Genomic DNA, 21,871 nt, shown 5'->3' with positions numbered 1-21,871 from the left:
TTATGGCTGCCTTTAGTTGACACAATTCATAATATATATCGCTGTATATCAGTAAATAAACCAAATTGTTGAAGTCATTTGCTATTATGGCTGCCTTTAGTTGACACAATTCATAATATATATCGCTGTATATCAGTAAATAAACCAAATTGTTGAAGTCATTTGCTATTATGGCTGCCTTTAGTTGACACAATTCATAATATATATCGCTGTATATCAGTAAATAAACCAAATTGTTGAAGTCATTTGCTATTATGGCTGCCTTTAGTTGACACAATTCATAATATATATCGCTGTATATCAGTAAATAAACCAAATTGTTGAAGTCATTTGCTATTATGGCTGCCTTTAGTTGACACAATTCATAATATATATCGCTGTATATCAGTAAATAAATCAAATTGTTGAATTCATTTGCTATTATGGCTGCCTTTAGTTGACACAATTCATAATATATATCGCTGTATATCAGTAAATAAACCAAATTGTTGAAGTCATTTGCTATTATGGCTGCCTTTAGTTGACACAATTCATAATATATATCGCTGTATATCAGTAAATAAACCAAATTGTTGACGTCATTTGCTATTATGGCTGCCTTTAGTTGACACAATTCATAATATATATCGCTGTATATCAGTAAATAAACCAAATTGTTGGAGTCATTTGCTCTTATGGCTGCCTTTAGTTGACACAATTCATAATATATATCGCTGTATATCACTAAATAAACCAAATTGTTGGAGTCATTTGCTCTTATGGCTGCCTTTAGTTGACACAATTCATAATATATATCGCTGTATATCAGTAAATAAACCAAATTGTTGAAGTCATTTGCTATTATGGCTGCCTTTAGTTGACACAATTCATAATATATATCGCTGTATATCAGTAAATAAACCAAATTGTTGAAGTCATTTGCTATTATGGCTGCCTTTAGTTGACACAATTCATAATATATATTGCTGTATATCAGTAAATAAACCAAATTGTTGGAGTCATTTGCTCTTATGTTAGATACTCTTGACACAAAATGCTATGCCATCATCTACAGACTGCATCATATCTACCAGAGCTGCATGTGTTTGCAGTAACAGTTACTTGTACTCATTTCATATGCTAATGATCTGTATATTTCAACTGCATTTTTAATGACTTTTATTTGCTGAAAAAAGGCTTCCTAATTGCCTGTATTGAGAATGTATTGGGTGAGTTCCATGATGCACAGTTGTGGTGTTTGCAGTAGAAACATTATGGTAAATTAAACATGAAAAAAGTGTATTTAGTTATATAATATAAACTAAAGATTTCAGTTGCATGGCTACTATAATAACATTTATATAATAATTTTTCTTGTCAATTTTTATTTTATAATTTGTAAATTATTATATTTTACAATTTTTTTCAATATTTACATTTTCGTATTTTTTATCATGACTTTCATTGCTTATTGCGCTTTGTCCGAATCTTTGTTCCCTTTTTTTTTCTTTCTTCTTCATAAAAAATATCTCATCTTGACCTTTACACTCTAACCTTCTTTCTCTAACCTCTAACCTTTAACCTAGCATGTATTATTTTCCTTCCCTTTCTTGTCTTTCCATTTTTTTTACCTCTTTTCTAACCCATTGATATTTTGCCCGCTTTTTGTGGCTGTGTTTTTAACAATCCGTTTACATGTACATACGGCAGCACGATTGGATGCGCCCAAAGGCAAGTCATGTGACCTTAACATGCATACCTTTCATTACGTGCATGATAACAATTAATATAAAATGTAAAAAAAAAGATTGTTTTTTTTTTTCTTTTGAAGAACATATTTTTAATCTTTGAATGAATGTATACGATATATTAACACAATGCATTCACTTTTGCCAGCATGTTATATACTAACCATTTGACACGCTATGAATACATTTGCATAAATTTACATAATACATAACACATTCAAAGTTTATGGCGTTTTAATTTTTTTTTTTATTTCAAAGTTTTTTTTTTATGATGTCTATGCACATGTAAGTCCCAATGAGGAAAACTTTTCTGGCTCTCATTAAAATGAGCAATCCTGAAATTTGAGTTATGTTCAGAATCGTGCTGATATTTGCATACTATTGTATTTCCCTATACTCAACATACCATTAGGGGTTCTACAGGCACATTCACTCTCTGTGTAGTGCTTTTATGTGTCATATTAAACATGGTGCAAGGACTTTGGCACCTTCCTGTATTGGCCTGCTCTATATTGTTTGTCTATAATTCGCATACCAGTTTGAACGGCAGAAATACTAAGGAAATATGCAAATTGTATACAAGGATGAAATTTTGCACAAACCTTGCATATTAATCAGCTCATTTGCATATCCCTCAGAATTGAATACCAACTTTTCTTATACATTGTATTTTTCTGATTTAACCTTGGAAAGGATTGTTTGACTCATTGTGGACACTATTCTCTACAAATAAGTGACATATGTTATCTCTAGACCAGATATTAGTGAAATGGTATGACATCATGATTTGGTGAAAAAATCTTATTCTGACATTGGGAAAACAAATATATTTTTCTATTAACAATGCAAAAAATCATGAACATTAACCCTTTCACTAATGTTCTATTTCTCCATGCACATATCCATATATTTGCATAAAATTAGCATAAATTGTCTCATTAACACACACTTCACTCAATACTAACAATGTAACTTTAGATTTCATTACATCAGGTTAAATACTAAACTTTTTATTATCCTTTAAAAGACAAATGATAAATCTGTAGTACATTTGTAGCTAAGTTAAGGGGTTATAGTTGTAATTCAAATATTAGGTTATATCTAATAATATGTGATAAAGCTATACTTTGGGCATTCAAATAATACATGATTTGTTTATAAACGTTGCACTCTGATAAAGATTCTGTCCATATAAGGACTAAGATTACTGTCAATGACGATCAAAACTTACACTTTGTTGTACCTGATCCTGACAAATTGGCAGAATTGAAAAGTGCTTTATAAAATGAATGTAAACACCAGTTTGAGGGACTTTTGATGTTTTTAGGACACATATATTTTCAAACATTTTGACAATGGAAATTTCATTGAAAAATAAATGAATAAAATTGGCCAAAATGTTATTAATAATGTATAATGGACTGGACAATATCACGTTCTATGATCTGTGGACCAGGCAATATCACTTTCTATAATCTATGGACCAGGCAATATCAATTTCCATAATCTATTGACTAGGCAAAATCAATTTCTATGATCTTATGGACCAGGCAATATCAATTTCTATGATCTATGGACCAGGCAATATCACTTTGTATGATCCATGATCTGGTCAATATCACTTTCTATAATCTATTTCAGAGTGTAACTCTAGTTGGACGTTTACATACAATACAACATTGAGACATCTTTTTATTTTCTCTCTCATGAACTTTTCCTTGCTGGTATGGTATTATGGTATTAACATACTATCGATAGTTACTGAAGTGTTTTAAAGGAGCACCTTTCCTCCAATTATATTCCATTCATTGCAGTGCCATGTATAATGTCTGAAATAACAGCAAATGAAAAAAGGCTGCGTTGTGCTGACTAGGATGGTGTGATGAGTTGCTGTGCCCTCACTGAGCTACTCGTAAGGAGAGTACATCTGTGAGGTTGCAGTAACTTGCACCAATTACATAATAATGTTGATAATGTACAACTGATATTGGCACTAATTTGAACAATAATACACTATTTTATCAACCATATTTATTCTATTGTACACTAACCATCAGTAAAAATGTTTATATCTAAAAAGTCTAATTTGGCCGTCCAAACACTATCAGTGTTTATTATGACTGAGCATTAAAGTACAGGCACTTTTAATAGAATAAATATGGTAGACACAAATTTATTTATTATTTAATGTCAAATGACAAAAGTATTTCTTTGTAAAGTGGAGCGTGTAAAATGTTACCCTTAATAGATACCCAACCTGAAACTGAGCCCTCTGAAACGGTTTAATTGTTTTGATCACAATACATGTAGCTGTTAATGTGGAAACAATAACTACCAGGGTAACCCATTTTGCTTACTTGTTGTACCAGTATTACCGATATGCAGGTTAATTTACTGTATTTTATAACGATCTTTTCTGTTACTAATACATTTGTTTGCATTTACCATACTATAGAAATAACCCATCCAGATAGTTATATAATACCGGGTATGGTATAGAATGGTGAGGGGATATGATATGATACAAAAATGGAAAATATATGTACACTTTAAAGTCTCAATACCGTTTATAATTGTATGCAATGGTGTTTATCATAGTATCATACAAATACATGCAGCATGATTCATATTATCTACAAAATTATTTGAAACTATCTGTTTTTTAAACTTTGAAAATGTTGAACACTCCACTCTGCAGAGAAATATAGTCAAACTGAAGAAACCTTCACACAGACAAAATGCTAATTTTTCAACCTGCCTAGGTGGTCATTCTCTATGCAAATGTGAGAAAGCCTCCTAAGTTGGCATTAAATTTGTGTCAGCTAGGTGACCTGTCAGTATGCAGATATCAAATGTCTTTTTTAACTTTCTTGAGTAGGACATGTACACCTTGGAGCAAGTGTTTGGTGGAATGCCTGTTTTTAATAGCCAGGAAAAAACAGAGAATGTCTTATTACATTTACTGCTGCCACTTTGCATACGAGTCGGATGTGGGCGTCCAGGAGTATTTGATGTGATAAACTCATCGCTGGCAGATATTGACCTTGGAAAAGGTAAGAATATATTCTTTAGTTTAAAGCAGAGGGGTCATCACCTGCATGTGTACGTGCAGAAATTGAGCCCTAAATGACAATAAAAACACATGCAAAGGCTCATGGGTAGATGTTTATTTGTAAACAACAACATGTTATGGTCTTCTGTTGCATGCACAGGTTATGACATCCCCTGCTTTAATATTTAGATATGGTTTTCTTCATGAGTTAGCCCAGTAGCTTCATGTGAATGGGTCAGATCTTGAATATAAAACATCAGGTTCATTGCGGTTTGGATATACTGTGCATGTTCAGTGGACCAGTGTGAAGTTGTAAACTAGCTTTCAAAATGTTATGAGATATGTCGTGTATTTCAATTGCACATGTTTAAGGAGGAACACTGCCCTCTAGAGATGATGTTGAATAAATCTTTTTGGTCTAAAAATCTATAAATACTGGTACCGGGGTAGTGATTTCATTGCTTATGAATAAATATGGTTAAATACTATGGCCAAAGTTTGACAATTTTATAATATACTAATACCATATTTGTTTTTTTGTAAATGATAGAGGGGTGTTTAGCAAAATGAGTAAAGTAAAATAATCAGGGCACAGAGTAGAAATATTTTCTGTTTTTTTATTCATCTGCACTAGCTTTTTAGTCCCCGTTCGGACGAAGTCCGAAAACGGGGACTTATAATTCGGTCTCCGTCCGTCCGTTCGTCCGTGTGTCCGTGCGTCCGTCCGGAGTCATATCTCAGAGTCCCTTGGACCGATTCCGATCATACATGTTAGGATACATGTCCCCGACCATCCGTGAGTTCCTGAGTCTGTCCGTCCGACCGTCCGTGTGTCCGTCTGTCTGTGCATCAGTCTATCCAACGTCATATTTCAGAATCCTGTGGACCGATTCCGTTCATTCTTTGCATGTGCCTAGTACCTTATGTGGGACATATGCACATGCAGTGGTTTAGCGATTCGATTCAAAATGGCTAACTGACAGTCATCTTGTTTTTTGAAAATGTTGTATTTTGGACATGCTTTGTCAGTTTTCATTCAAACTTGGTACATAGATTATACATGTTAGGATACATGTCCATGATGATTTATTTCACAATTGGATCAAAGATGGCTGACTGGCAGCCATCTTGTTTTTTGAAAATGTCGTATTTTGGACATGCTTTGTCAGTTTTCATTCAAATTTCCTACATAGATCATACATGTTAGGATACATGTCCCCGACCGTCCATGAGTTCCTGAGTCTGTCCGTCCGACCGTCCGTCCGTGTGTCCGTCTGTCCCTGCGTCAGTCTATCCAACGTCATATTTCAGAATCCTGTGGACCGATTCCGTTCATTCTTTGCATGTGCCTAGTACCTTATGTGGGACATATGCACATGCAGTGGTTTAGCGATTCGATTCGATTCAAAATGGCCGACTGGCAGCCATCTTGTTTTTTGAAAATGTTGTATTTTGGACATGCTTTGTCAGTTGTCATTCAAACTTGGTACATAGATTATACATGTTAGGATACATGTCCATGATGGATCAAAGATGGTCGACTGGCAGGCATCTTGTTTTTGTTTTTTTATGCGGTATCTTGGACGTGCTCTGTCAGTTTTCATTCAAATTTGGCACATAAATGTACTTTATACATGTTAGGATGCATATCCATGACAATTTGTTTCAAAATCTGGTCAAGGATGGCCGAATGACAGCCATCTGACTTTTTGGCATTACTACTATATTTCCACAATTTATGTACCATTTTCATTCGTATTTGGCACATACATCATACATATCAGTGTGTTTCATAATCAGATCAAAGATGGCTGAATAAAGGCTGTTTTTATTTTGGCCATATTACTATGACATGAAACACGTGTTTTGATGTAAATAAACAATCTGTTGTATACGCTACTTGGAACTCAAGTTTCAAGGACACGCTCGCGACAACCCCTCCGCTTTAATATGACGAGCACAAAGAGAACTTAACGGGGACTGTGTCATTTACAATGACTTCTTATTTTTATTTTAGCTAGATTAATTTTCAATGATTTTTGGTTGAATGTATGAAAAGAGGTATATTCCCTACATTTTATTTTCATTGCATCCTCCCTTCAGCAAAAATAGCAAAAATAAATTCCAAGTTAAAATAAATTAGTTTACAGTCTCAGAAGTATGGATCTGTATGAATTCTCCTATTTTGTGTAAGATAACTATATTACATGCTTACTAAATAAATATTACTAATTAGTTATTCAACCAATCACAGACGTGACAAGATTTTATGTTGCCATGGTAACTAAGGTACATAACCTAGTAACATGTGTTGACAACACCTGGTGTTGAACCTGGAATGTACTGTTGTTTTTATTTCATTGTTTATGTCTAGTCATATATAATTAGATCACATATTGTATCTTCACTGATTCTTCACCATCTTTTCACAGATTCTCCCCGGATACGACAGCAGGATATTTCATTTGCATTGACTGCCATATTGTATGCGCTGTTACCACCCAAACCACCTCCTAGAGTTGGTGTTCATTCCTCAAAACATGCATACCCTTCCATTACTGATTTACCAAGCCATACCAGTGTTTCCTATCATGAGACATCTATCGTGTTGCAGGAATCACTTTACGAGGCTGCATTCTTAGGTATGTGGAGTCCTCGGTTGAATAGATCAGTAGATTTTTTTCAAACTTTTCTTTGATTTTTTTAATTTTATTTCAGCAAAGTAGATATACTTTGATGTGCTTGTTTAATAAGAAAAGTATGTAGGTTTCTTATTTCATGAAAGAATAAAGCTAACTATAAAACATTAATCACTACAGTATAACAAAGTAAGAGCAATTGGATATATTTGGTGAATGAATTATTGATATAGAATCCAAATAGATTCAAGTGGTCAGTGAGAGGATGCCATCACATCTCTTATTTTAACGATTATGAACTCATTATGTACATTTTTAAAGGAGGATTAAACATTAATACACCCGTTTATAAATTTACAGCTGACATTTGGACACAAATATTGAATAATTGGAGCAAATATCGTCATCTACACTGCATGCCAGGTGACTACCAGTTGCATTTTGGTGACACTGGTTTCAGTCAAAATGTGAACCACATTTGTCTACTTACTGAGCAATGTATATACCAACATGACGCTAGCACATTGGCTCAATTCCAAGTTTTGTTGATTTAACAAATTAGTTTTAACATATTGCAATTCGTAAAAACTGCATTGAAAAACATTTGATGGAATGGAAAGATTTTCCATTGGAATAAATCGCAAGTACCGGTACAATAAGTAGTGAATGAATTTATGTCATAACTGTAAAACAAGATATATACTCTGCTTCTCTCACATGGGTTTGTTTGTACTTCGTTTTTTGTTTGTTTTTATGTAAAATGTGTTTTGATTTTATTAACTGAAAAAAACACAAAAAAAACAACAATACTGAATAATGAATCAATGAGTTCAACTGTAAGTATTGCTGTCTTGTCCCCTAAGTTTTAAAACTGTCCTCAATTAAAGTTTTATAAAATATTATTATTATTACTTTCAGGTTTGAAAATAATGATTGTATGTTTTGAACGACAATTGATCAATGATTGGTACAGAATTACGAATGCTGTCAAAGATCTAGGAACAAGAATGATGGGTAATTTAATGCTACACTATCAACTTTTATACAAATTTTTTTGCTTCTGAGAAAATCTCCTCAAATTTGAAGACATGTATGTTTTTGAAAACTTTATGTTCTATCAAGGGCTCACGTATTTTACCTCAATAAAATACTGATCTGGTGCGCCTTTAATGTATGCACCCAATTAGAGTTGGGGTAGATTATAGAAATTAAAATGAAAAAACAAAAGTGTTGGATGTCAACTTGCCAAAGAGGGTGCACTTTAAAACACACTGGCTGACAGAATCTGCCAGGATTTTGTGATGAGGCGGTAGCTAAATAAACAAGTCATTGTCAATGACACGTCCCCGTTCCATTCATATTTGAGTGACATATACATTCAAAGCAGATCATGACCGAAATGCACCTGCATATGTACAACACATTGTGCTAAATCTGAACAAAATCCATCCATGCATGACTGAGATCCGGTTGTGGAATTGTGAAAATACGTGATTTTGATGCATTTTCGGCCTTAAAATGGCCATCATTCCGCTATTGTTAAGCAGATCATGAAACAAATGCACATATCTATTTGTGACATGATGTACCATGTGTGTGTGAAGTTTGAACTTGATCAATCCAGACATGTCTTGGATACGGATCCAGAACTGAATTCTTTAACAAAATGGCCGCCAGTCGGCCATTTTGAACTTGATCCGAAAAAAAAAAGACGTGCATCAAGGTCCTATTATGTTTAATGTATGTACCAAATTTGAACAAAATCCATCCATGCATGACTGAAATCCGGTTCTGGAATTGTGAAAATACGTGATTTTGATGCATTTTCGGCCTTAAAATGGCCATCATTCCGCTATTGTTAAGCAGATCATGAAACAAATGCACATATCTATTTGTGACATGATGTACCATGTGTGTGTGAAGTTTGAACTTGATCAATCCAGACATGTCTTGGATACGGATCCAGAACTGAATTCTTTAACAAAATGGCCGCCAGTCGGCCATTTCGAACTTGATCCGAAAAAGAAAAAGACGTGCATCAAGGTCCTATTATGTTTAATGTATGTACCAAATTTGAACAAAATCCATCCATGCATAACTGAGATACGGGTCCGGAATGGTGAAAATGTGCGATTTCAATGCATTTTCGGCCTTAAAGCGGCCCCCATTTGGCTATCGTTAATGAGATCATGAAACAAATGCACATACATATTTGTGACATGATGTACCTTGTGTGTGTGAAGTTTGAACTTGATCAATCCAGACATGTCTCGGATACGGATGCAGAACTGAATTCTTTAAAACAAAATGGCCGCCAGTCGGCTATTTCGAACTTGATGCGAAAAAAAAAATGACGTGCATCAAGGTCCTATTATGTTTAATGTATGTACCAAATTTGAATGAAATCCGTCCATGCATAACTGAGATCTGGGTCCGGAATGGTGAAAATGTGCGATTTCAATGCATTTTCGGCCTTAAAGCGGCCCCCATTTGGCTATCGTTAATGAGATCATGAAACAAATGCACATACATATTTGTGACATGATGTACCTTGTGTGTGTGAAGTTTGAACTTGATCAATCCAGACATGTCTCAGATACGGATCCAGAACTGAATTCTTTAAAACAAAATGGCCGCCAGTCGGCTATTTCGAACTTGATCCGAAAAAAAAAAATGACGTGCATCAAGGTCCTATTATGTTTAATGTATGTACCAAATTTGAATGAAATCCGTCCATGCATAACTGAGATCCGGGTCCGGAATGGTGAAAATGTGCGATTTCAATGCATTTTCGGCCTTAAAGTGGCCGCCATTTGGCTATCGTTAATGAGATCATGAAACAAATGCACATACATATTTGTGACATGATGTACCTTGTGTGTGTGAAGTTTGAACTCGATCAATCCAAGCATGTCTCAGATACGGATCCAGAACTGAATTCTTTAAAACAAAATGGCCGCCAGTCGGCCATTTCGAACCCGATCCAAAAAAAAAAATGACGTGCATCAAGGTCCTATTATGTTTAATGTATGTACCAAATTTGAACAAAATCCGTCCATGCATAACTGAGATCCGGGTCCGGAATGGTGAAAATGTGCGATTTTGATGCATTTTCGGCCTTAAAATGGCCGCTATTCGGCTATCGTTAATCGGATCATGAAAAAAATGCATGTGCATATGTCCCATATAATGTGTGATGTATGAGTGAAGTTTGAACTTAATCGGTCCATGCATGTTCGAGATACAGGTGATCACGGACGCACGGACGCACGGACGGACGGACGCACACAGGGCAAAACATAAGTCCCCGTTTTCGGACTGCGTCCGAACGGGGACTAATAAATAGGCCTTAGCTAGTGAGGATGCTCAAAAGACTACCAGATAGTTGTTATTGTTTTGGAGGTATGCTTCTAATTTAGGAAATATAATAATGTCTTAACATGTTTGGTTTTCAGGTGGTTCTGCTTTGTGGAGTTTTCTGGATTTTATCGTAACCTACCGACCACCATTGTATGTTATATTAGAGCCATTTATTCACAGCAAGGTAAAGTCATTTAATTGTACTGTATATAACCTTGATTAAGATTTGGTTGTTAACTCAATACAGTTTTTTACTTCCCCAAGAGAAAATGATTATTTCAGTTAACCTTTCCACCACCAGTTTCCTCTTTTCATCAAAAATTCACAAAATAGTCCCGTTTATAGTTTGCACTTTTCTTCAGAAGATTGGGATAAAAATAGCCAAATTTTTTTAGTAAAAACTGAAAATTTACTCAATTTTTGTCTGTTGGCTTCAAAATTATGGTTCATTTCCAGAAATACCCGGTATTGAGTTATTAAAAAGGGCAGACAAATTTGTGTGAGAAAGTCTGGTGGTGAAAAGGTTAATGTATAATTATTTACAAATAAGTCAAATGTTAATTATTAGTATGCCATAAATTTTTCAACAAAACCATTTTTCACATTTTTAGCATTTTCGATATTTTCTTGACTTGATCCAAATGGGCATACTTTTCCATTGCCAACAAGACTTGAAAAATCAGAAAAGAATTATTGGAATTTATTCTGTGAAAGCTGACAAAAGTCTTTGGCTATTCAAAAGGTTAAATGAATATTATTATTCGTCAAAAAAGTTCAGTACTTATTCTTATAATTCTATGTAATTCTTAAAAGAGATCCTGAATATCTGGTTACAGTTTGTTTTTCTTTTTTTTCTTCAATTTGTCATGACAGAATAACATTTCATGTATCCATTTAATCTAAAAATAGTGCATATTTTAAGCCCTTGTTGCGTGGCACAAAACAAGTGCTTAAATTGACCTATGTCTGATTGTGAATGTAGAGGTTATTTTACAGCAGTACACATGTAGATTTCAACCATAGTTGATATGAAAATCACACATAGTAGGTTGCTGTGGCATGCTGTTTCATGATTACCAGTAGAATCACTTTCTAGCTGTGATTGTTCTTCTTTGTTGTCGTGTCAAATTTTAACTTTTTCAACTTCTTCTTTTGACTTCTTGTTAAAAATCACAAGTCTGAGGATACACGTGTCCTCAATTCTTTAATTTTGATGAATATTTTTGTCATTTTTGGTAAAAAGTGATATTTTCGACTTCTTATTAAAAACCACAAGTCAGATTGCTTTGATATTACTGGTATACATAAAGGTACTACAGGTGGACCTCTCTTGGATTTTTTCATTTTGTAATGATATCGTCAATCCTTCAGCTGAATATATGTGCATTGCTAAGAGCGGAGATATCTCAGTCGAGAGGCTGCTTGTCTGTTGAATATTTTAGTACATATATATAATTAAATTAATGAAATATTTTGGTCTAACTTGCAATAACTTGTTGTTTCCAAATACAGATGTTGCGAATGATATGTGAAACAGATGCAGAGGCCGTAATTCAGTCCAGGATATCTGAGAAACTACGAGGCCACTACCGACCAACGCCAAAGTGTAAAGGAACTTTACTGACTGAACTCTGCTATGAACTTAAAGATCTCAAGGATAATATGTTCTTACCGAGAGGTTTGTTTGAATTCACCTATTATGGTATCTGTTACAATTCAAATCCACCAATCATGATATCTGTTACAATTCAAATCCACCAATCATGATATCTGTTACAACTCCAATCCATCGAACATGATATCTGTTACAATTCTAATCCACCAATCATGATATCTGTTACAATTTAAATCCACCGAACATGTGGCTGATTTGTTAACATACACATTTTTGTTGATTTCAGATCATGTACGTTTTGCCAATGAAACCACCACTGGCCGGGCTGCGCATTTTGCTGGCGATGGAGCTGAGACAACTACATCACCAAGGCACACACGAACAGGGTCTTTTGTCAGTCGATTGACTCGTAAAGCTAGCAGTAGGAAATGTATGTACTGGTATATATTTCAAATCACATTTGTTTATTGTTTATTAATACATTTTTTTGTTAGAATCCTTGAGATCAAAATTAAAATCACCAGTTATTCCAATGGCAGCCATTCTCAAACTAAATTATATTACAGTCATTCAGTAACTGTAATTTTTCACCTTTTTCACCTCCCATTTTTTACACCAAATAACCATATTGTACCCTATAATACTACCTAAAACGGCATGGACCACCATAAAATGTCAGTAGAATATGTACTTTGAACAAAATTGCTCTCTGTGTGTCCAAATACTAGGGAAAGCATCAGTTTCACTCCCTTTTTAACCAAAAATAATCATATTGTACCCAAAAATACTATATAAAACTGCAAAAACTGAAATTGTAAGCCCTCTTTAATAGGGGAAACCATTTTCTATTTTAAATATAGATCATTTTAATTGCCAAACAAAATATAGTATAAATATTATTTCTTAATCTTTTGATCATTTGTGATTGTTTTTATTTAGCCCGCTCATCAAGAAGAGGTTCAAACCATAGTCACGAAGGAGAAGCAAATCGCCACCGGCAACAATCTTCGTCACCGCCACCTTCAGAAATTCCTGCAGCAGAAGCAGCCCCAGTACCAATACCACCTGCACCATTATCTCCAAAAAATCCCAATGAAACTAGTCTACCAAACAGTAGATATGGCAGGCAAAGCATAATCCGACGAACAGATCAGCCAGTGGAAGGCGAAACGTCAGCATTCAACACAAGACGACTGACACGAAAACACAATGTGACAAAACGCATGAGTAGGAGAGTCATCACGAGAACAGAACAAATACATGATCAGCATCATGAACCAGTGCAGCCTCCGCCTCCACCAAAAAAGCCAAAGTCACCAGAACCAGTTGTAGCATTTTCACCTCTACCCCTCAGTAGACAGCCAAGTCAGAAAAGTACTGTGGAGGACATCATAGCTGGTGAGTTGTCTAAATTAAGTGGGAATCAATCCAAATTAACAATGAGCTTCACTCATTATTTATCCAACTCTGTACTTGCAGTGAGAATTACTTGCGTATTATTGGAAAATATTTTTCAGAATGGCAAAGTGTTTGTCTGTCTGTTTTACTGGTATTACACCTTGTCAGAACATAATGAATTTTAGTTCCTTTGTGATAATTAGTCTGCTGAGCTGGTCAGTTTGGGGTTGAAAGCCACTGATTTAATTTTTTACTAGTATGCCTGGACAGTGAGATTGGAGAATTTAATTTCTATCCCATAAATAATCATACTGCATGATTTTTGCAGAGTCTCCTGATGGTGACCTTGATGGGGACGGAGATGCAGCACATAGCGCTAATGCCACTTGTGGTGGCATCACCAATCAAGTACCTTCACAAACGCAAGACAGTGTAGACAAATCAGATACTGAATCTGTTGACGAACAAAGCCATCTGCTCGGTTCCGAATCCACAAAGAGCGATCGTGCCAAGATGATATCCACTGACATTGGTGAGGGTATGGACGATCTTTACGAGTCTAAGGAAACCATGCGATTGCTGGGACGATCAGAGTTGGATCCGAGAACGTTGAGAATAAGGATGTCTGATCTTCAAGATGAGCTGAAAGATACAGTGGTTTAATAACAGTATATTGAAATATTTCATTATTAGGAAAGGAGGCTAATATTAATAAATATACATTAATTTAATAACTGCAAGTTTGGAATATTTTACTGTTAAGTTAATGATACACTGGTATATTAACATCCTTTGGAATATTCCAGCATTGCGGGAAGGGACATGAGGCTAATATTGTTAAAGATACAGTCATTTAAAATAACAATATAACTATGGAATATTCCATTATTATGGAAGGGGAAAAGCTAATTGTTACAGTCAATTTACAATATGTTACAAAAAAAAAAACACACAATTTAAGTGAAAACAATTTGAAAAACAGGTATTTATACAAAGTTTGTGATTCTATTTTGCCAATGAATTTCAAATGGTTGAGCGACCAAGAACCAAAAACTAACAGTATAGAAAGAGTACAGTTTTAGAAGTTATTTATGATTCCAGACCATATCGTATTGACAAAAAAAAAACAATTTTAGTATCAGTCGGTGCATTGCCCATATTTATGGTAGATATAATTGTAGCATGTATATAGGTATTTTGTATAGTGCTGGCATAATGGCGTCCGATTCACTAAACAGAATTATTGTAGTGTACTGAACCATGTTTTACAGCATACTGCCATTTGAATGTGACGACCAGAAATTCAAAACTTCAGGATGGATGTTAGATTTTAGTTTTGTTTGACAGTGCCTCCAATCAGGGATGGTGTATATGAGTAGACTGCATTTCCTTGCATTTCCCACAATGCATTGCATTATATATAACACACTACTGTAAAATCTGTATTAGAAACCGCGGCTTCTATCAAAATGGTACAATGCAATAGAGGGGATGCGGCTTCTATTAGAGCATCTACACATACTCAATTATTCAAAAAGAATGGGTGCGACTTCTATTAGGGATGTGGCTTCTAATACAGATTTTATGGTATATTGAGTAGTTCCACAGACATTTTCCGTGTTCTCCATTTTCTCTGGAAATCGTTTCTGAAATGTTGTAGCTACCCAATAATTTTATTTTCACTGTATTACAATATTACTGTACAGTTGAAGTGAGTGATTTTTGATTCTTTAAGATGAATTTATCTTGCCCGTTATTCAAAAGGAACATGACTTTTTATTTGCCATGAAGTATTGCTATGAATTGTGGGATAGCTGAGAAAATTACAACTTCCTGTTTATCAGGTCCATGTTTGTTAATGATTTGAATGTCAGTGTTGATGTTATTTGAATTGTTAGTATACACAATTTGTATGTATTACAACCCTCCCCCTATGTCAATTGGTTTGTCCCTGATATGTAGCCGATTATAATTGTGAGAAGGTTTCAAGTGAGCTTACTATGTAGCAGTCCATTTTATTATGTAGGGTAGTAGGCTACTTTGCTTATGGTGCCATTTTGACAACATGGAGAATGTATATTTAATTTAAATCTCCAACCCCATCAATCCAATGGTATAACCCAGACTTCCCAGTCTTTGGTTCAAACCATTTTCATGAGGGGAATTACCAGTCAGGAGTTGAAGAATAGTTTTATAATGAAAAGTAGAATTCTGAATTGTAAAGAATAATTTACAAACTATTTTTGTAGTTTACAATTTGACGAATCACAGTCTGTGAAATTGGTCACGTGATAAACTCATGAATATTCATATGGGTCAAAATATGAGATATTTTTTGTATCAATGTTTACATATCCCCTGTGGTGCTAGGTATATATGGGATATTACAATATATAGTATTGATGTAAAAAAAATAAATGTTTAATTATTATATGAATTGATGTGCTTTTTGTGCCATCTTGGAATAATTTGTAAAGTTTATGTATATTTATAAATACAACAGTGTATCACAATTTTTTTTAACTTGTGTTATTGAGTTAGATTTGAGAAAAAAAAAAACTTTTTGGCATGTTTTCATCATTGTCTTTTTGTCACAAGCTTCTTGGAAAAAATATAGCTTCATGATGGGGTGTTTCTCACACAGTTATAAATGGTATGTTTAGGGTCTTCCATCAAGAGAATTATCCCGCTTACATCGCCACCCCTTTGAGCCAAAGCCAATGCCCATATTGGGGGGGATTATAAAGTCAAGAATCAGTTCTTTTCATAGAACAACTGTTCTATGTTGATGTTATTCTTTTCTGTCGTCTGCTTCACATATTTCAGTTCAGAATTAAGATAACATTAACACATTTGTTTAGCTAAGGTAACCGCTGGCAACGACTTATGGATTTGTTGGATACTGGTCAGAATCTCTGACTCAGTACAACCTTTAAAGGGTCATATGCCATAATTTCATGATGTTAGTTTTGTGTTCCTGTTGCATCTGATAAGATGTATTCTGTCCAATTTTTTGTACGATAAGTTTTGAAATTTAATAAAGAAAGTTGAATAGACATTATCTAAGTACAACTTTACAATATAAGTTCATTGTAATTCACTATTACATTACATTACATTATAAGTTCATATTATATTACATTATAAGTTCATATTATGTTCCTGTAAGTACATAATAAGTTCATTATATGTTTCTAAAGGTACAATATAAATACATTATAAGTCCTTATACGTAAAATATAAGTTGATTGTGAGACATAAGTTATTAAAAGTTCAATAGAAATACATTATAAGTTTTTTTTTAAAGTACAAATACCGGTAAATACTGGGTAAATAATAAGTTCTTATAAATTCTTTTAAGTACAATGTAACTGTTTGGTTATCTATAGCGACAATTAATTCAATGGAATATTTTTCAAAATTAATTGTTCCCGTATAATATGCAAGTTCAGTTGATAACGTTCATTCTTCCTATATACAAGTACTTGCCAAAACACTGTGCTAATTCCAGAAGCCAAAGATCAATAATGCACACGACATGAATATGCAGTACTACATTATATAGAGAAGGCTCTGTATCACATGTTTAGAACAGTGAAAGCCAAATTGTTTAGCACTGTATTTTAATCAGGACACTTAAATCAGGAATTATTTCTTTAAAGAATGGTTAGTTTTTTACGTATTTGAATCCTGGCATGGTATACATTCTTTCAATGTGTTGCAGGCATCATTGAGGGACTCTAGGTGTTTCTATTCAAAACGTTGTTTGGGTCTTCATCTATTTAAAATCTGATGTATCTGAAATAAAGTGTGTTAGAAAATTACTCCCATACACAAAAGAATTCAGTGAAAGCCAATGAAGCATTTATTTTTTAAATTATTTTTTAACCAAAATATTATTTTTATGAAGCTTGTGCAATGACATCATAGATTTGACGGATTATTACAGTCTGATTGATGGTGGTAGCCAATCAAATCCTCTCATCGTGATTTGAATGACACTAGTGTAAAATTACAACAGTTCAGTTTATAAATATATTTATAAATATAAATGTGCCTTTGACTGCATTTTCGTTTTTATGAGCTCAAATTAAACCTCCTAAATATCTAATAATGCATGCTTTTTAACGAAAGAAATACAGTACTCTAAAATGCAGGGTTCCATGGATTATCATGGCTATTCTAAGTACTGTCACTATACCCCGGCCCAGTCTTTTATGTAAATATTATTTCATTCATTCAATTTATGTGATCCAACTTTTCTACAGTTGCACACAGTGTGAAATTAAACAAATTGCCAAATGTTTTGATTGTAGTTCTACATCAAGGCTTATGTAGTGCGTCTTCCATAGACCATTTTTTTTTTTTTTCATTTACATGATGTAAGTATCAACATGCTTCAGTCAAAGGGGACCATTTAAATCGTTTTGTAGTAAGGCATTGTATGTACATTATGTATTCAATTTGTGACTTAAATAAAACTGCTTGTTGCTATTGCACTATTTACTATTTTTTGTTGGCTGTGACAATTCTTGCCATATTCCTTATTGCTATAAATAAAGTCTAAAGTTTAATTATTCTCTGTCTAGTGTTAATTTCTCTTATTATAAATTTTTGTCTGGCGTTGTTGTTTCATCGTCGTTAATAATTGTTATTGTGTGCACAATAACTTTACTAATTCTATTCCAAACTTTATAAAACTCTGTTACTTTGTTCATCAAAGTCTTCCCTGAGTATGAACAACAGATGTCCTGTATGAAAATATGCAAAAATTGAGAAAATCTGATAAAATACACATTCAAAAGTCACTGATCTCAGTGGAAATATACATTGGTGTCTGTGTTCAATGAAGCAAATCAGTTATCTTGTAATAATATCGTTGGTAATGTATCTCCCAAATATTATGGGAATACTAGACTGGGCTTCAAAACCAACTAATGGAGAGAGTTTTTGCACAGTCTGATACCCATTTGCAAACCTACAATAAAATCTTTACAGAAAACAAGATGTCAGAAAATTAATATAAGCAAACTTTGATCAAGATCTGAAGCTAATAGAAAATCTGTTTAGTAGTCCAAAGTTATCAAATCAAAAATAATACATAAAAAGCAAAATGTTGCATCCACATTTTGAAAAGAAAATTGTACACAAAAATAGGTATTCTGTATTTGACAAACAGTTCATTCGACAAATGAAAATTCACAGGAATTTGTGTTTCAGCTATTAGAACAGAATGATAGAGCTTTTATAATAATAGTTTAAAAACACACTTTAAAAACAAAGATTGCAGTGTTTGATGTAGATTCTCAACAGTACTGTTGACTTCTCTCTCCGCTGGACACCAACTAACTATTTAAGTTGATTTGCATACAAAGCAGAGCTTGCAACATGATAGCTATTCATAAAGGGCGTATTTTTTTTTTACTTTTCAATTAATACAGTAGTCACACAATGAATAAAATAAGGCAGTTCATATTTGTCTCAGTGAATTATTAAATTGTGACACCTGTACAAAATATATGGACAAAAGCCAGCTAAGATTTTCTAGTATCTTGCATGTTTTATGAATCTATTCACGTCTAAATGCAACACTTTTTTTCTGAGATGAGGTATTTGTTTTTATACTAAAATATCTGAATTACTATGAATAAAGCTGGAAATTATGTCCCTTAAAATAATTGAACAAATTAGGCACCAATGTTTTTGTATCAAGGAAATTTGGTAAACTGCTTTCCCACTGTTGTTTCAATACCAAAACTTGTTTGTATTCAAAATTAATTGTGACAATGCATATTCATATTGAAACAAACTATGATGAAGGGAATAATATTATATAACAAAGGGCAAGGTCACCAGAGTTCAACTATGTTTATACAAAGGTACTGTAAATGCATTAATTATTCACTGGGTTTTAATTTTGCTATTTTTGCTGATAAGTGAAATATGCTAAACATGTAAAATAACAATAAAACTCATTGTTGACAAAATAGTGAAATCAAAACGCAGTGAATATGCTCAAATCATCAAAATAGTGAAAATTAAATGTTAGTCAAAATGGTTTTAAAGTACTAAGTACATTACAAAAAATACTTCCAGGTAAAAATGTTACTGACTGCAAAATGCTTTTTTTTCTGACTAGCAATATGTTCACAATGAATTTTAGCTGGTGTACCATACATTATTTTTAAAAGCTTCGTATGTCGATGGTTGTGTAACAAGAGAATTCATGTACAAACTGTCAGGTTAAAGCAGGGGAGTCGTCACCTGTGTCAGATGACCATAGCGTGTCATTGTTTTCAAACAAGCGTCTACTCATGAACCTTTGCATTTTTAGCGTGTGTTGTTATCGTCTATTGGGACTCAATTACCGCGCGTGCGCAGGTGACGACCCTTCCGCTTTAAGCAAGAGTGTTGGTCAACTCACCGTATCGAACACGACACGCATTGACAAGAACCGCCCTTTAAATTTCATTAATTGCAGGAGAGATCATTATGTCTGCTCATGGAGCTTTTTTAACTTCATGGTGAGTTCAATTGGTATGAGATGCCCATTGTTGTCACGTAGGAGTGTTGAGTCTAAATCTGTTAAATCCCACCCTTTGCAAATTGGTTCAATGTAGATGAGCACTTTAAATGCCCAACACATTTATGTTTTTGGTTGCTGTTACCCTGAAATGAACATTTGTAAAAATAAATATGAATAATAAATTATAATCAAGTACAATTGAAAAGATTGTGATAGTCGATTGCCTTTTTCAGTAACCATGCCCAGCATGCCTTGCAACTCCGAGTCGCATTTTCAAGGTGGCTAGCGCCCTCTAGTGGCATACCCCTACAGTCTCATTTTCCGAATCTCAAAAGGCGTTGGCCTTTTTGTTTTCAAATTTGGTATGATTATTTTTTGGCTGAATTTAAAATAACGAATAATCATAGTTTTAGTGATTCATCAAGCTTTTCACGGAATAAATTGATCAATGTTATTTAGATTTGATATGATGGTGAACATGCAGGGTTACGGAAACATGTCGTGGTGGACTAGTGGTCATTTGCTACTTGCATACTGTAAAATACTTTATTTTAGCTGGAATTAATTTTCCCCGAAAAACTTTTTGGGTGTTTTGTATGAAATTTATTTTCACTGATATTTGAAAAGTTGAATGTAAAATATAGAAAAAAAGGTATATTTGCTGGATTTTATTTTCATTGAATTATTACTTCAGCGCAAATAGCGAAAATTAATTCCAAGCGAATATAAAGTGTTTTACAGTACATGTACATGTATTAATCATGATAGATTCTATTTGCTGATTGAATAGCATTAGAAAGTTTTCAAATGACGTCATGTTGCTCATTGATTCAACTGCCATTGAAATGTATAAAGATGAAAGAAATGCCTTAGAATATTGAGATGAATTATTTGTACAACGCTCAATGCATTGTGTCTTTGACAGACCTGATTCTGTTTATCCTCGGGGCGGAGCTACGTTACAGAACGTTCCACGATGCTAAGACCTTCCGCTCATTGACGCTGCAGTTCCGGTGACGACACAACGCCTTCCGCTGTACCATGTATTTATATGGGGTCTGCGCGAGCTGCTGTTGAACGCCGGCCGAAGAGCCGTTGAAAACAGCTAAATTCGAGAAAACAACAGTAAATCAACTTTGACGTATTCCCGAACAACCAAATTTATATATGTTGCACATGCAGGGATAATATTTTTACACTATTCAGGCGAGTCTGAACAATTATTTCAAAGTACTTTTTTTTTAGACTTTTCGGCCATTGATGGTTGCCAGGCAGTGAAAATGCCTGGATGTCCGCTCCCGAGAATATAAATTTCGTGTGCACTGTCACCCTGGTACACAGGCTTCTTTTAACATGCATTGCCCAATTTTCTACAGATTTGGTATAATGATTGGACATGTAAATGTTTGAAGATATAAAAAAATGACATTCCATATATATTTATACATGTATTATCAACATGTAAAAACGAAACAGACAAAAATATCGCATGCGCATTCTTTTCTTCTTAGAACGAATATCGTACATATACAATGTGCTGAAAAAGCAACATTT

At 34.0% G+C, this 21,871-nt stretch overlaps 1 protein-coding gene across 1 annotated transcript in view; it reads left to right on the top strand.

Moving 5' to 3' along the window:
- LOC100374775 (protein unc-80 homolog) overlaps positions 1-18,368 on the top strand; it is a 125,908-nt gene extending 107,540 nt beyond the window's left edge. The window contains exons 49-57 of the mRNA XM_085498737.1: positions 1,690-1,710; positions 4,606-4,780; positions 7,212-7,421; positions 8,337-8,432; positions 10,874-10,962; positions 12,291-12,456; positions 12,680-12,823; positions 13,333-13,791; positions 14,120-18,368. Coding sequence (XP_085354863.1) covers positions 1,690-1,710; positions 4,606-4,780; positions 7,212-7,421; positions 8,337-8,432; positions 10,874-10,962; positions 12,291-12,456; positions 12,680-12,823; positions 13,333-13,791; positions 14,120-14,454 — 1,695 coding nt within the window. The 3' untranslated portion in view covers positions 14,455-18,368. The remainder of the gene's footprint in view (positions 1-1,689; positions 1,711-4,605; positions 4,781-7,211; positions 7,422-8,336; positions 8,433-10,873; positions 10,963-12,290; positions 12,457-12,679; positions 12,824-13,332; positions 13,792-14,119) is intronic.
- Positions 18,369-21,871: the final 3,503 nt, after the last annotated feature.

Source organism: Saccoglossus kowalevskii, chromosome 1 (genome assembly GCF_978046115.1).
Source record: "Saccoglossus kowalevskii chromosome 1, keSacKowa6.1, whole genome shotgun sequence".
Taxonomy (NCBI): Eukaryota; Metazoa; Hemichordata; class Enteropneusta; family Harrimaniidae; genus Saccoglossus; species Saccoglossus kowalevskii.
Note: the sequence above shows the minus strand (reverse complement) of the source record. Positions and strands in the feature narration are given on the sequence as shown.